Genomic DNA, 13,075 nt, shown 5'->3' with positions numbered 1-13,075 from the left:
CAGCGGGCCCTCGCCGTTCTCCGAAAGCAGTTCTGTTGAGTGTATTCGGGGTACTTTACTGTTACAAGCTCTTAACTTGCTAAACTACTGAATTTTTATTTTTTAAGCCGTATCAAAGCGGGTCTCTTAATTCTGTCCCTGTTGAGCTACGTGCGTCTCGAATAGGAAACCCAAGGGGGTCACTGCCAAGCTCCGCGTTAAAGCTTGACTGCTGCAGCCGCGCTGGGACACGTCAGACCGACCGACCGGCCAGCGCGTCCTCCTCCCCGTCTGGCTAAAGAAGGAGACTCCTGCGTTCCCGGGGTGTCTGAGCCACCCCCACGGTCTCTCTCCTGAGAGACGTTCCTCTAAGGAAACAGCAGCCGCCGCCGGGGGAGGGCGGGGAGGGGGAAACGCCGCCCGCCTCTCCTGAAGCACACCCTAAAGCCGGCTTCGGAGAAGAGCACGCCTTGCCCCAGGCAGCTCGAACCAAACTGGTTTTGGGAAACTGCATCGAGCTCTGGCTGCTGCGTGCCGCGGCTTTTGGTGGAGCCAGAGGCGGCAACCCCTCTGCCGGCCGCGCCGTTGCCAGCACCGAGGAGCGCGTGGGCTGGCTCCGCTGCGCCGGAGAAACAAGCTGCCAAGACGTTTGGGGTTCGGGTTTGGTTATTTTCACCCAGAGAGAAGCGGTTCCCGTGGACACCTCGCCGGACCCCAGGCGGCCCTCTCTTCCCTAGTCTGGGGAGGAGGCTGATCTCCCGTCACCCACCCCGGAACGTTCTGAGCTCGGCCCAGCGAAGCGGCCGTAGCCCTGCAATTCCTTGCGAGGCGTCGGCGTCTCTGCCCCCCCAAGGCTCTTGGTTTGTAGGGCGGTTTCCAAGGCCAGGTCTTCATTCCTACAGGCAGCAAACCCGCCGGCGATGCTCTCTGGATGCTAAAAGGCACCGAAGCCAAGGCAGGCAGGAAGCAGCGGGTTGAGCAGGGAATGCTGGGCGGCCAAAGAGGAGCGAAGCGAGGGGAATACCCCCCCCCCCAAAAAAAAAAAAGTGAGAAGTCCCAAGGCTTGGGCGTACAAGCAGGTCAGCTCCGTGCTCAGCAGGATTCTCCCTTTCTCCCTGCAGCTGGGAAGGAAACCCTCTCCGGAGGCTCAGCGCTCTTCCCGCCGCCTGCCCCGAGCTTTTTTTTTGCTCGGCCTCAAGCTAGGAAGTGACTTTCTTGGCAGCTTTTATTCTCCACTTGGCAATCAGTGGCCCAGGCCGGCAAGTCTTTCTTCGGGTGGGTGATGCCACGTGCTCCCCGATGCCAGCTCAGCCTTCTCGGCCCTGCTGGTTTCCCTGGTATTGGCGGGCCGGGCCGAACGCCTGTGCCCTCGTTTCGCCCTTGGGGAGGTACAGGCCGGCGTCGGGAGGGACGGAGCTGATGGCGCTGCCTGCCACCACCACCACCACCAATCCGCCCCCTCGCTGGTGGTCCCGGCCGAGCTCAGCCCCAGACCCACGCGTCCCAGCTCGCCCCGCCGCGGGGAAAGCCGCTCCCGGAGGGCAGGAATCAATCAATGACTGTAGCGACGTGCTGGCAGCGGTGGGCCGAGAGGAGCTGGAGTCTCTCAGGTGTCCCCGCGACGCTTAGCCACGGGGTGGAGGAGGGCCCCTGGCCAACCAAGTGCCTAAGGGCTACGGCAACATCCCCAGTGCCTTTTTTCTGCGAACAGGACTGCACGAGGGAACGGCGGTTTCCCACCCGCGCGCAAAACGCCGCGTGCCTCAAAAACGGCGGCCCGTTGGCCTACGAAGAGCGGCGAGGCGACCCCCGAAGGGCAAAGGCCGGCCCTACCCACGTCCAGCTGCTTCACAGCAGAGCAGCAGCGGGCCCAAAGCAATCCCTGGCATCAGGAGAGGGAGTCGGAATGCCGTTTTGAGGGCAAACGGTCTCTTTTTGGCTTGAAGTCCGTCACCGAGCGCACGCCGGTTCCACCAGCCGCTGCGCGGCCAAGGGAGAAACGAGCTCCAAAGGGTTCGGTCGCTCTTCCAGGGTCACGGGATCGCTCCCGAGCCCGCGGAAACAGCTCTTGGCAAAGACTCCCCCCAAATCTGCCCTAACCGAAGACGTGTTCCCCGTCCCCAATCAGTAACAAGAGAGTTAACAATCAGGCCTTGCCCTGCGTGAGACGGAGGGAGCTCTGAGCCGATGTGTCCAGCGCGGGGAAAAACCCTCTTTTTTCCGCTGGAAACGAGACGCTTCATCTCTCTAGACACTCTTGGCAGGAAGGGAGACGAGTGTGGAAACGAGGCCGCTTGCCAAAGTCTGCCTGTTCCGGAGTTTGTTTCAAAAGCAAATTCACCAACGTTCTGTCCTACTGTTAGAGCTTAAAGCCTGTAAATAGAGACTTATGCCACCACTGCGAGAATTAAGGAAAAGAAAAAAAAAAAAAAAAAAAAAAGCACTAATTTGTTTGGTTTTAAATGTTGCTGTCACAGCTTTAATCACTGTATATTGCCAGCGAGTTTGTAGAGTTGAATTCTTAGCAGGTATTATTGATTATCGGTTTTTATTTGTGGGGAACAAGCCTGGTTTCCCTCCTTTCTTTCTGATTTATATTTATATTTTGCTGAATTTGAGTGCCGAGTCTCCGGATTCCCCACTTTTTTTTTTGTTTGTTTGTTTGGGGTTTTTTTTTTTTGTTTGGCTTATTTAGACTTTGTTTTACGCTGGAGGTAAATATGCCCATATAAATAAATATATAAATACTGCTTTGTATCCAAGGACGGCTCCTGGCGCGTTCCTCCCTCGCTATGACGTGACAGCCCTTCGGTTCGGCAGCTGTAAAACTGCTTCCCCCAAGCCCCGTGCCGTTAATCAACGGGTGTTTCCAGACCTGCCCAGTCCCCAGCCCCAGCCTGGGGCTGCTTTACAACAGGTATGAAACAGAGCTCCCCTGGCTCACGGAGGTCCAGAGGCTGCTGAGGGCACCCACGGAGGGAAAGCTTCCTTCCCAAACAGGGAATTAGGGCTTTACAGCTGTAAGCTGCCTGCTTACTCATTTTGAAATCTAACTGCTTTGGAAAGTTGGGCTACAAATTCAGAGCTCTCTATAAAAACACAGTTGTGCACGCTGGGAAGGAACGCCTCTTACAGGCGAGGCGGTTAATTCCCTCCTTAACCAACAGGCGCATCCAGCTACGCGATTATTCTGCCCTGTCCCTCTCCAGCATTCCTCCCAAAACCTCATTTCCCCCAGACACACCTCACGTCACCCACCAGCTCAGCGTCACTCACGCTTTCCACCCGAGGAGCCGGCGCAGGAGGTCCCCAGCGTTCGCTGCCACCGGGAGGTGACCCACCACGGGGCGGGGTCCCTGCCCCTCTCCGATTTGCGAGGGGCCACGAGTGCTGCCGAGCCACGAAGGTGCTGCGGCTCGGGATGGCAACGGGCACAGCCTTCCAGCAAGAGGGTGAGGGGACGCGATGGTAACGAAGAGCTAGAAAAGCAGGCTCGGGAAGGAGCGGAAAGCACTTACTGTCTGGAGCCTAGCTGTGCTGGGACACAAGGTGGCACTGAAACGCTTCTGGGTGTACAAAGCTGTGGAAATCTGGGATAAAGCCTCGGCCCCCTGGATCTTGTGCCAAAATCAAAGCGGTTTGGAAACGCCAGGTGAAAAGAAAAACAAAAAAAAAAAGACAACAAACCACGAGTCCCAAGGCAGGTGTGTGCCAGAGCCAGTTTTATTCAGGTTTGGTTTGCTGGGCTGGCAAAAGTCGCGCGACAGGAGCGGAGTCCGTGGTTGAAATATAAAAGAAATATTAAAAAGGGAAAAAAACCAACAACTTCTGTAGGTCTTACCCACCTAGAACCGAAGGAGGGATGGAAGAGGTCGGTGCGACAGCGCTCCCCAGGGCCAGACGCCGCTGCTAAAGCCACGGAGCAAAGGCCAACACGCAGCACACGCGATTCCCTCCTGCCTCAGCCGGGGCCCAACACCAGCTCTGCCCCGCTCCCGCTCCCCCGCTGCTGCACCCGACGGCCCCGACGCTGAAGCCCGAAGGCTGACTGCCGGGATGGGGGCTTTTGGGAAGACCGGGGGGGGGGTCACAGGGCGCCATTTCCAGGATCCCCCCCCCCCAGGCACACCCAGAGAGGGAAGACCCCGGGGATCTTGCAGCCATGGGGCTTCACCCGGTGGCACCGGTGTGCCTCAGGTGCCGATACTCTCGGCCCACAGCAGGAACGAGGCACCGACGCCCATGAAGAGCCAAGTCAACAGCTGCTTGGGGACGGCCCCGCACCTGCAGCCCGGGGGTTAAGGCCGTAAGAGGCAGAACAAGGTGAGGAGATGCCGGGATCACCCCCGCCCGCTCCCCGGCACCCCCCGCCCGGGGAAACGCGAAGAATCCGACGACGACGACGACCGTGGCGGGGCCCGGCGGGGCCCGGCGGGTCGCGGGAACCGCGCGGCGCCTGCGCGATCGCGGCCAGCGGAAGAGGAGGGCGGGAGCGGGGCATGCTGGGATTGGGGGGGGGGGGGAGGGGCAGCCGTTCGCTATTGGCTCCGCTGGCTCCCGGCGGGCATTGCGGCGGAGCGCGGGAGCGGTGTCATGGCGGCTGGAGGGGCTGAGGCGGGTCGGGGGGAGGGTGATGGCGGCTGGAGAGGCTGAGGTGGGTCTGGGGGGTTTAATGGCGGCTGGAGAGGCTGAGGAAGGCCTGGGGGGGGGGTAATGGCGGCTGGAGAGGCTGAGGCGGGTCTCGGGGAGAGTAATGGCGGCTGGAGAGGCTGAGGAAGGTCTGGGGGGGGTTAATGGCGGCTGGAGAGGCTGAGGAAGGTCTGGGGGGGGTTAATGGCGGCTGGAGAGGCTGAGGAAGGTCTGGGGGGGGTTAATGGTGGTTGGAGAGGCTGAGGTGGGTCTGGGGGAGGGTAATGGCGGCTGGAGAGGCTGAGGTGGGTCTGGGGGAGGGTAATGGCGGCTGGAGAGGCCGAGGAAAGTCTGGGGGGTTTAATGGCGGCTGGAGAGGCTGAAGAAGGCCGGGGGGGGGGGGGTTAGTGGCGGCTGGAGAGGCTGAGGAAGGTCTCGGGGGGGGTTAATGGCGGCTGGAGAGGCTGAGGCGGGTCGGGGGGGGGGTTAATGGCGGCTGGAGAGGCTGAGGAAAGTCGGGGGGGGGGGGGAGGTTAATGGCAGCTAGAGAGGCTGAGGAAGGCCTGGGGGGGTTAATGGCAGCTGGAGAGGCTGAGGAAGGTCTGGAGAGGGTAATGGCAGCTGGAGAGGCTGAGGCTGGTCGGGGAGGGGTTTAATGGCGGCTGGAGAGGCTGAGGAAGGTCTGGGGGGGTTAGTGGCGGCTGGAGAGGCTGAGGTGGGTCTGGGGGAGGGTAATGGCAGCTGGAGAGGCTGAGGAAGGCCTGGGGGGGTTAATGGCAGATGGAGAGGCTGAGGAAGGTCTCGGGGGGTTAGTGGCTGGAGAGGCTGAGAAAAGCCGGGGGGGCGGGGGGAGGATAATGGTGGGTGGAGAGGCTGAGGTGGGCCTGAGGGGCAGAATAATGGTGTCTGGGGGAGGCTGAGGTGGGCAGGGGGGGAATAATGGTGATGGGGGGTTCGGTCAGCTCCTCCACCAGCTCCCTCAGCACTCTCGGGTGGATCCCCTCCAGCCCCATCGACTTGTGAGTGCCCAGGTGGCAAAGCTTCCTCCATAGTTACAGGGGGTTTATTCTGCTCTCTGTCCCCATCTGCCAGCTCAGGGGGCCAGTTACCTTGAGGAAAGCTGCTCTGGCTGCTAAAGACTGAGGCAAAAAAGGCATCGAGTACCTCAGCCTTTTCCTTGCCCTTGGTGGCAACATTTCCCTCCACATCCAATAAAGGATGGAGATTCTCCTCGGCTCTCTTTTTGTTATCTCTCACGAGAGTGGCCAGACCGAGTTCTAGTTGGGCTTTTGCTTCTCTAATTTTCTCTCTGTGTGACCTAACGAGATCCCTGTACTCTTCCCCGAGTTGCCTGCCCCTTCCAAAAGTGGTAAACCCTCCTCCCCCCCCCCCCCCCCCCCTCCAAGTTCCAACAAAAGCTCTCTGTTCAGTCAGGCCGGTCGTCTTCCCCATCGGTTCGTCTTGCGGCACACGGGGACAGCCTGCTCCGGCGCCGTTACGGCTTCCTTTTCCAGGGAGGAACATCCAGCCTTCCTGAACCCCTGTGCCCTTCAGGACTGTCTCCCAAGGGACTCTCTCAACCCGTGTCCTGAACAGCCCAAACTCTGCACGTCCATGGGGGTGGATTTGCTGACACCCCCCCGAACTCCTTACTTCGCCAAGAGTTGAGAGCTCTCATTTCGTGGTCCCTAAGCCCACGCTGGCCTCCAACCACCACATCTCCCTCTCCGTAAAGGGCAGGTCAAGCGAGGCACCTCCCCCTGACCAGCTGTGTCAGGAAATGATCTTCCACACACTCCAAGCGGGAAAAAAAAAAGAAGAACAAGCCTTGAGTCCAAAGGCAGGTGTGTGCCAGAGCCGGTTTTATTCGGGTTTGCTTCGTTGGGCTGCCAGAAGCTGCTCGACAGGAGCACAGTCCGTGCCTGCTGCGGGCTTTGGGGTTGAAGTAGAAAAGAAATATAAAAAAAAAAGCTTCTGCAGGGCTTCCCACCTACAAGCGAACAGAAGAGAAGTGGCTTTTGGGGAAGATCAGGGGTCACAGGGGGTCACAGGGGGCCATTGCCAGGATCCCCCCCGCCCCACACCCCCCCAGGCACACGCGGAGCGGGCAGACCCCGGGGAGCTTACAGCCATGGGGCTTCCCCCGGCGGTACCGGTGCGCCTCGGCCCGGGCCTCAGACGTAGATACCGACCCACAGCAGCAGGAAGAGGACGCCGAAGCCCATGAAGAGCGAAGCCACCAGCGAGATCAGCAGCTCCTTGTAGATGTCCCGCGTGTACTTGGTAGAAGTCACCTCGTAGCTGCGAGCCCGGGGGTTAAGGCGATAACGGAGCGAGGTGAGGGGACCCCGGGATTCCCCCCCCCCCGCCGCCCGCCCGCCCGCCCGCTCCCCCCGATCGGGGATACACGAAGAACCAGGCGGTGAAGAACATGCCGATGGCCAGCAGCACCACGGTGAGGTGCGGGAAAACGGCCGGGTTCACCGGGCTGGTGTATCTGCTCATCGCCTCCAGCTCCTGCGGGGACACGGCCAAGGTGAGCGGCAATGTCGGTGCCGGCCCCGAGTCCCGGCTCCCCGTCCCGGCCCCGAGGCCCGGCTCCCCGTCCCGGCCCCGAGGCCCGGCTCCCCGTCCCGGCCCCGAGGCCCGGCTCCCCGTCCCGGCCCCGAGGCCCGGCTCCCCGTCCCGGCCCCGAGGCCCGGCTCCCCGTCCCGGCCCCGAGGCCCGGCTCCCCGTCCCGGCCCCGAGGCCCGGCTCCCCGTCCCGGCCCCGAGGCCCGGCTCCCCGTCCCGGCCCCGAGGCCCGGCTCCCCGTCCCGGCCCCGAGGCCCGGCTCCCCGTCCCGGCCCCGAGGCCCGGCTCCCCGTCCCGGCCCCGAGGCCCGGCTCCCCGTCCCGGCCCCGAGGCCCGGCTCCCCGTCCCGGCCCCGAGGCCCGGCTCCCCGTCCCGGCCCCGAGGCCCGGCTCCCCGTCCCGGCCCCGAGGCCCGGCTCCCCGTCCCGGCCCCGAGGCCCGGTCCCGGTCCTGGCTCCCGTCCCGGCCCCGAGTCCCGGTCCCGGCCTCCGGTCCCGGTCCTGGCTCCCGTCCCGTCCCGGTCCCGAGTCCCGGCCCCGAGTCCCGGCTCCCCGTCCCGGCCCCGAGTCCCGGTCCCGGTCCTGGCTCCCGTCCCGGCCCCGAGTCCCGGTCCCGGCCTCCGGTCCCGGTCCTGGCTTCCGTCCCGTCCCGGCCCCGAGTCCCGGTTCCGGTTCCGGTCCTGGCTCCCGTCCCGGTTCCCGGCCCTCACCATGTCGCCCGAGTCCCGCTCCGCTCACGACACGTCGCCTCCGCTCCCGCCGCTATACACACACCCCCCACCACCCCCGGAAGCGGAAGAGGCGATCGGTCGCAGGGCATGCCGGGACGGGGGGGGGTGTGAGTGGGAGCAGCTCGCTATTGGCTCCGCCGGCTCCCGGCAGGCATTGCGGCGGAGCGCGGGAGCGGTGGCGGGATCGAGCTGCCGGGTAACGGTGGCGGGAGGAGGCTGAGGCGGGCCTGGGGCGGGGGATGATGGTGTCTGCGGGAGGCTGAGGCGGGCCTGGGGCGGGGGATGATGGTGTCTGCGGGAGGCTGAGGCGGGCCGGGGGGTGGTTAATGGCGGCTGGGGGAGGTTGGAGCGGGCCTAGCGGGGGATAATGGCGGCTGGAGAGGCTGAGGCGGGCCGGGGGGGGATGATGGCGGCTGGGGGAGGCTGAGGCGGGCCGGGGGGGGGGGGGGGGGGCGGATAATGGCGGCTGGAGAGGCTGAGGCGGGCCGGGGGGGGATGATGGCGGCTGGGGGAGGCTGAGGCGGGCCTGGGGGGGGGGGGGGGGGCGGATAATGGTGGCTGGAGAGGCTGAGGCGGGCGTGGGGGGGATGATGGCGACTGGAGAGGCTGAGGCGGGCCTGGGGAAGGGATGATGGTGACTGGAGAGGGTGGGGGGGATTATGACGTCTGGGGGAGGCTGAGGTGGGCCTGGGGGGGATAATGGGAGGGTGGGCAGGTAACGGTGGGACTGGGGGAGGGGGAAGTGGGAAGAGGGGTTAATGGCAGGTCTGAGGAGGCTGCGGCAAGGGGAGGTAATGGTCGGTAGGGGGGTAATGGTGAGACTGGGAAGCAGGAAGGGAGGAACAGGGGGGTAATGGGGCCTGGATGGTTATAATGGTGGGGCTGGGAGAGGCTGAGGTAGGAACTGGGGGTAATGATGGGCCCAGGCAGGGTGGATAATGGTGCACTGGGGGCGTAATGGTGAACAGGGTGATAACGGTGGGCTGAGGCTGGAAGTGGGGTAGTGGCAGCCAGTGGAGGCTGCAGCTCGAGGGGTAGTGGTTTGCAGGGGAGGCAGCCACCTGCCTTAGGTGGTACACCACCCCTGGTGCCACGGGGGTGCAGAGGCTGATCCCCGCGTCCCCTTTTCTGTTCCCCAGGATGGGAATCCACGGCCTGGCCAAGCTTATTGCCGACGTGGCTCCTAGCGCCATCCGGGAGAATGACATCAAGTCTTACTTTGGCCGGAAGGTCGCTATCGATGCCTCCATGAGCATCTACCAGTTCCTGATCGCCGTGCGGCAGGGAGCTGAGGTCCTGCAGAACGAGGAGGGCGAGACCACCAGCCACCTGATGGGCATGTTCTACCGGACCATCCGCATGGTGGAGAACGGCATCAAGCCCGTTTACGTCTTCGACGGCAAACCCCCGCAGCTGAAATCGGGGGAACTGGCAAAGCGGACTGAGCGGCGGGCTGAGGCCGAGAAACACCTGCAGGAGGCTCAGGAGGCCGGAGAGGAGAACAACATTGAGAAGTACAGCAAGAGGCTGGTCAAGGTGACCCAGCAGCACACCAACGAGTGCAAGAAGTTACTAACGCTGATGGGCATCCCCTACGTGGAGGCGCCGGGGGAGGCCGAAGCCAGCTGCGCCACCCTGGTGAAGGCTGGGAAGGTTTATGCGGCTGCCACGGAAGATATGGATTGCCTGACCTTCGGCAGTCCCGTCCTGATGCGGCATCTTACTGCCAGCGAGACGAAGAAGCTGCCCATCCAGGAGTTTCACCTGAACCGTATTCTGCAGGATCTAGACCTGACCTGGGAGCAGTTTGTGGATCTGTGTATCCTCCTGGGCTGCGACTACTGCGAGAGCATCCGCGGCATCGGGCCCAAGCGTGCGGTGGAGCTCATCAGGGAGCACAAAACCATTGAGAAGATCGTTCAGCAGATAGACACCAAGAAGTACCCTCTGCCTGAGAACTGGTTGCACAAAGAAGCCCAGAAGCTCTTCCTAGAGCCTGACGTGATCGACCCCGACACCGTAGAGCTGAAGTGGACCGAGCCGAACGAAGAGCAGCTCGTCCAGTTCATGTGCGTGGAGAAGCAGTTCAACGAAGAGCGGATCCGCCACGGGGTCAAGAGGCTGAGCAAAAGCCGGCAGGGCAGCACGCAGGGCCGGCTGGACGACTTCTTCAAGGTGACGGGCTCCATCACGTCAGCCAAGCGCAAAGAACCGGAGGCCAAGGGGGCAGCAAAGAAGAAAGCCAAGACCAACAGCGCCGCAAAGACCAAAAAGGGAAAGTAGCCAGACTGGCCGCCCGCAACCCCCCGCGACTGGTTTTTGTGCTCAACCGGGACTTTTAGGTTCGTAACAAACAGTTGTCTTTCTGTCCTGCGTGTTAGTGCTAGGAAGGATGCTGCTACAGCACTTCCCAACCAGGCTAGGCTAGTGAATCGGATCGGCGTCTTCCTGTGCAGCGGTAGTAACGTGCGAGGCTGGGAGAGAAGAGAGCTGGAACAACCGCAGCGTGGGGGCTTGGGGGGTGAGGAACCGGGGAGCGGCGCTCGGCAGTTTGAGACTTTTTGAGGAGGAAGCTACCGGGACCGTAGCTGCAGGCTGTGGGGTGAAGTGCTCCTGATCGCCAACGCCTCCGGTGTAAGACGTAAAAATGTTGAGCGTTGAGAGAGCGAAGCGGCTACGAACGAGAGGGCGAGATTTCTGCCCGACACAACCCATCCACCCAGAGGTAGGTGCGAGCGGCAGAGGCTGAAGGAGAAACTGGGGAGATGTGAACGGAAGGCGGGCTGGAGTTGGGAAGGAGACTTGAAATAACGGGGGAAACTTCTCCCTTTAATGAGGATTGGGTGTAGAGTCTTCCTTCCCTTGTTGTAGTCACTTGGTTAAATTTTTTAAAAAAAAAAAGAAAGTTTTCAGCCCCATTGCAGCAAAGTTCTGCCCCGCTCCTAGTGCACAAACCAAGGACCAGCTGAGCTGAGGCTGCAGCTCCCCAAGCCTGGATTTTGCTGTTTATGTCCAAACAAAAAATGTCTGTAAACCTCGAATGGAAGCGTGTTCCCTCCCTGGTTTCACGAGGCGTCCTTCCACGTTGTGCACACAGAGACAGGTCCCAGGCTAAGAAGAAAAAAAAGATAGTGCCTCTTATTTTTTTTCCTTATTCTATTCTGTATTTTGCGTACTTTTCCTCTTGTCAAAGCGATGTGCTGGGGTTTGTTTTCAGAATAAAATTTATCCACAAATGCAGCGTTTCTCGTTCTCTGGAGAGGTGGGTTCAGCCTTGTGGCTGAAGGCTGCTCAGGTGAAGGAAAAATCCCCATTTTCGAGGGAAACCTGTCAGTGACAACGGCCAACAGCTCAAGCACGGGAGCAGAGAAAGTCTGAGTTTTACTCCTGGTGTTAACAGTGGCTTTGCAGACATCAAGGATCGGTGGGTCACTCTCTGCCAAGTTATAAAATGAGCAGCTGGGCTTGTTTCACAGGGAAATTCCGTTAACATTGCTAAAATAATCCCGATTTTGAAGCCAGCTCCTTCTGGCTTCTGCGTGGAGCTGCTTGAACTTGCCGCGCGTGTGGGAACAGCCCCCAAAACGTCCAAGTCTGCTCGAATCTGCTGGTTTTCCCAGGGTCTCGGCTTAACCTTAATTCCAAGCTCTAACCTGGAGATAATTTGGGAAGAGGAAGCCTCGATGCTTCCACAAGGGTGGCTGCAGCCAGCGTGCTTTGGCATCGGCATCTGCCCTCTCCACAAGCGCCGATGCGGGTGTCACTCGCCACGTCACCCGCCGAATCTGCGCCAGGGAAGTGCTGCAGGGGAAGAGGAGATTTTAAAATCCACGTGTTCTCACCCTGCTGGATGTTGGCGTGTGTAACAAGGCTTCTGTCTGCGAGCGCTTGTGCTTTCAACCCCAAACCTCGTGGCTGAGCCACAAGCTTTTGCCTCCGGCTGGGACAACCTGCTCGGTTGGAGCCGCTTCAAAACATCCTCTTGCTGGTGGGTGGTCACGGAGGAGCAGAGCCCAGGCTGAGCTCTCGGGGTGGGTTTCCCAGGAGGTGTTAAGGCACAGCCACGCTGGGTGGGTTGGTTTGAAAGCCTGGCTCTGCCGGCGTGTTTTAGCGCCCACCACACTCCTCTCCTTCCTCTCCTTCCTTCCTCTCCTTCCTCCTCTCCTTCCTTCCTCTCCTTCCTTCCTCTCCTTCCTTCCTCTCCTTCCTTCCTCTCCTTCCTTCCTCTCCTTCCTTCCTCTCCTTCCTTCCTCTCCTTCCTTCCTCTCCTTCCTTCCTCTCCTTCCTTCCTCTCCTTCCTTCCTCTCCTTCCTTCCTCTCCTTCCTTCCTCTCCTTCCTTCCTCTCCTTCCTTCCTCTCCTTCCTTCCTCTCCTTCCTTCCTCTCCTTCCTTCCTCTCCTTCCTTCCTCTCCTTCCTTCCTCTCCTTCCTTCCTCTCCTTCCTTCCTCTCCTTCCTTCCTCTCCTTCCTTCCTCTCCTTCCTTCCTCTCCTTCCTTCCTCTCCTTCCTTCCTCTCCTTCCTTCCTCTCCTTCCTTCCTCTCCTTCCTTCCTCTCCTTCCTTCCTCTCCTTCCTTCCTCTCCTTCCTTCCTCTCCTTCCTTCCTCTCCTTCCTTCCTCTCCTTCCTTCCTCTCCTTCCTTCCTCTCCTTCCTTCCTCTCCTTCCTTCCTCTCCTTCCTTCCTCTCCTTCCTTCCTCTCCTTCCTCTCCCAGGTACCCTCCACCCCTGTGACCTTCCGTTCCAGATCTACTTGGTCACCAGTGAGTTTTCCCAGCACGCAGTAGGCTGCACTACTGGTGTGCTACAACAGATGTGATACAGGGTGGGCTCTGTGGTGTGTTTTATAGCAGGGAATGCAGGAGGCCGTGCGCTTGGGTTACACGAGACTATCTACAAGTTTCAAATGACAAAGATCCTTATCTTTTGAGCTGTCGTTATGAGCGGCAGAAAGCTGCCAGTGAAAATGGGTTGACATACGTTTTCCTACGATGTGGCCAAGGTCTCTGTTAACTGATACTCACCTGACACTTGGATTTCATGAATTAATTATGTTATTTTGTTTCAGAATGCAGTAAAGACGAAAAGCCGGGGTGTGTCTTCTCTTAAAGCCATAATTTGTTCTAACAGGAGCGTCTTAATGAAATATTCCTGTTTTACCTGGGAATAC

At 60.5% G+C, this 13,075-nt stretch overlaps 2 protein-coding genes across 2 annotated transcripts; one reads left to right on the top strand and one right to left on the bottom strand.

Annotated features, from left to right (window-relative positions):
- Positions 1-6,436: 6,436 nt before the first annotated feature.
- Positions 6,437-7,168, bottom strand: TMEM258 (transmembrane protein 258). The gene is made up of 3 exons (XM_086472292.1): positions 7,016-7,168; positions 6,736-6,909; positions 6,437-6,598 (listed from the first exon to the last, which is right to left on the bottom strand). The coding sequence occupies exons 1-2, from the start codon at positions 7,111-7,113 to the stop codon at positions 6,783-6,785; spliced, it is 225 nt and encodes a 74-aa protein (XP_086328418.1). The 5' UTR covers positions 7,114-7,168; the 3' UTR covers positions 6,437-6,598; positions 6,736-6,782.
- Positions 7,169-8,073: 905 nt separating this feature from the next.
- On the top strand, positions 8,074-11,150 carry FEN1 (flap structure-specific endonuclease 1). Its single transcript, XM_086472258.1, has 2 exons — positions 8,074-8,106; positions 9,050-11,150. Exon 2 carries the CDS (start codon positions 9,051-9,053, stop codon positions 10,191-10,193), a length of 1,143 nt encoding a protein of 380 aa, XP_086328384.1. The 5' UTR covers positions 8,074-8,106; position 9,050; the 3' UTR covers positions 10,194-11,150.
- The last annotated feature ends 1,925 nt before the right edge of the window (positions 11,151-13,075 follow it).

The sequence above is a fragment of the Leptosomus discolor genome, chromosome 12, assembly GCF_034619465.1.
Source record: "Leptosomus discolor isolate bLepDis1 chromosome 12, bLepDis1.hap2, whole genome shotgun sequence".
NCBI classification, from domain to species: domain Eukaryota; kingdom Metazoa; phylum Chordata; class Aves; order Leptosomiformes; family Leptosomidae; genus Leptosomus; species Leptosomus discolor.
This window is presented reverse-complemented; position numbering and strand designations above follow the sequence as displayed.

What these genes read in the sequence shown, in the direction of transcription:
- FEN1 (XM_086472258.1), top strand. Translation starts at nt 9,051, where the DNA reads ATGGGAATCCACGGCCTGGCCAAGCTTATTGCCGACGTGGCTCCTAGC.
- TMEM258 (XM_086472292.1), bottom strand. Translation starts at nt 7,113, where the DNA reads ATGAGCAGATACACCAGCCCGGTGAACCCGGCCGTTTTCCCGCACCTC. An exon ending in TTCACCGCCTGGTTCTTCGT is followed by an intron (nt 6,910 to 7,015) that starts GTATCCCCGATC and finishes CCGGGCTCGCAG; the next exon opens with CTACGAGGTGACTTCTACCA.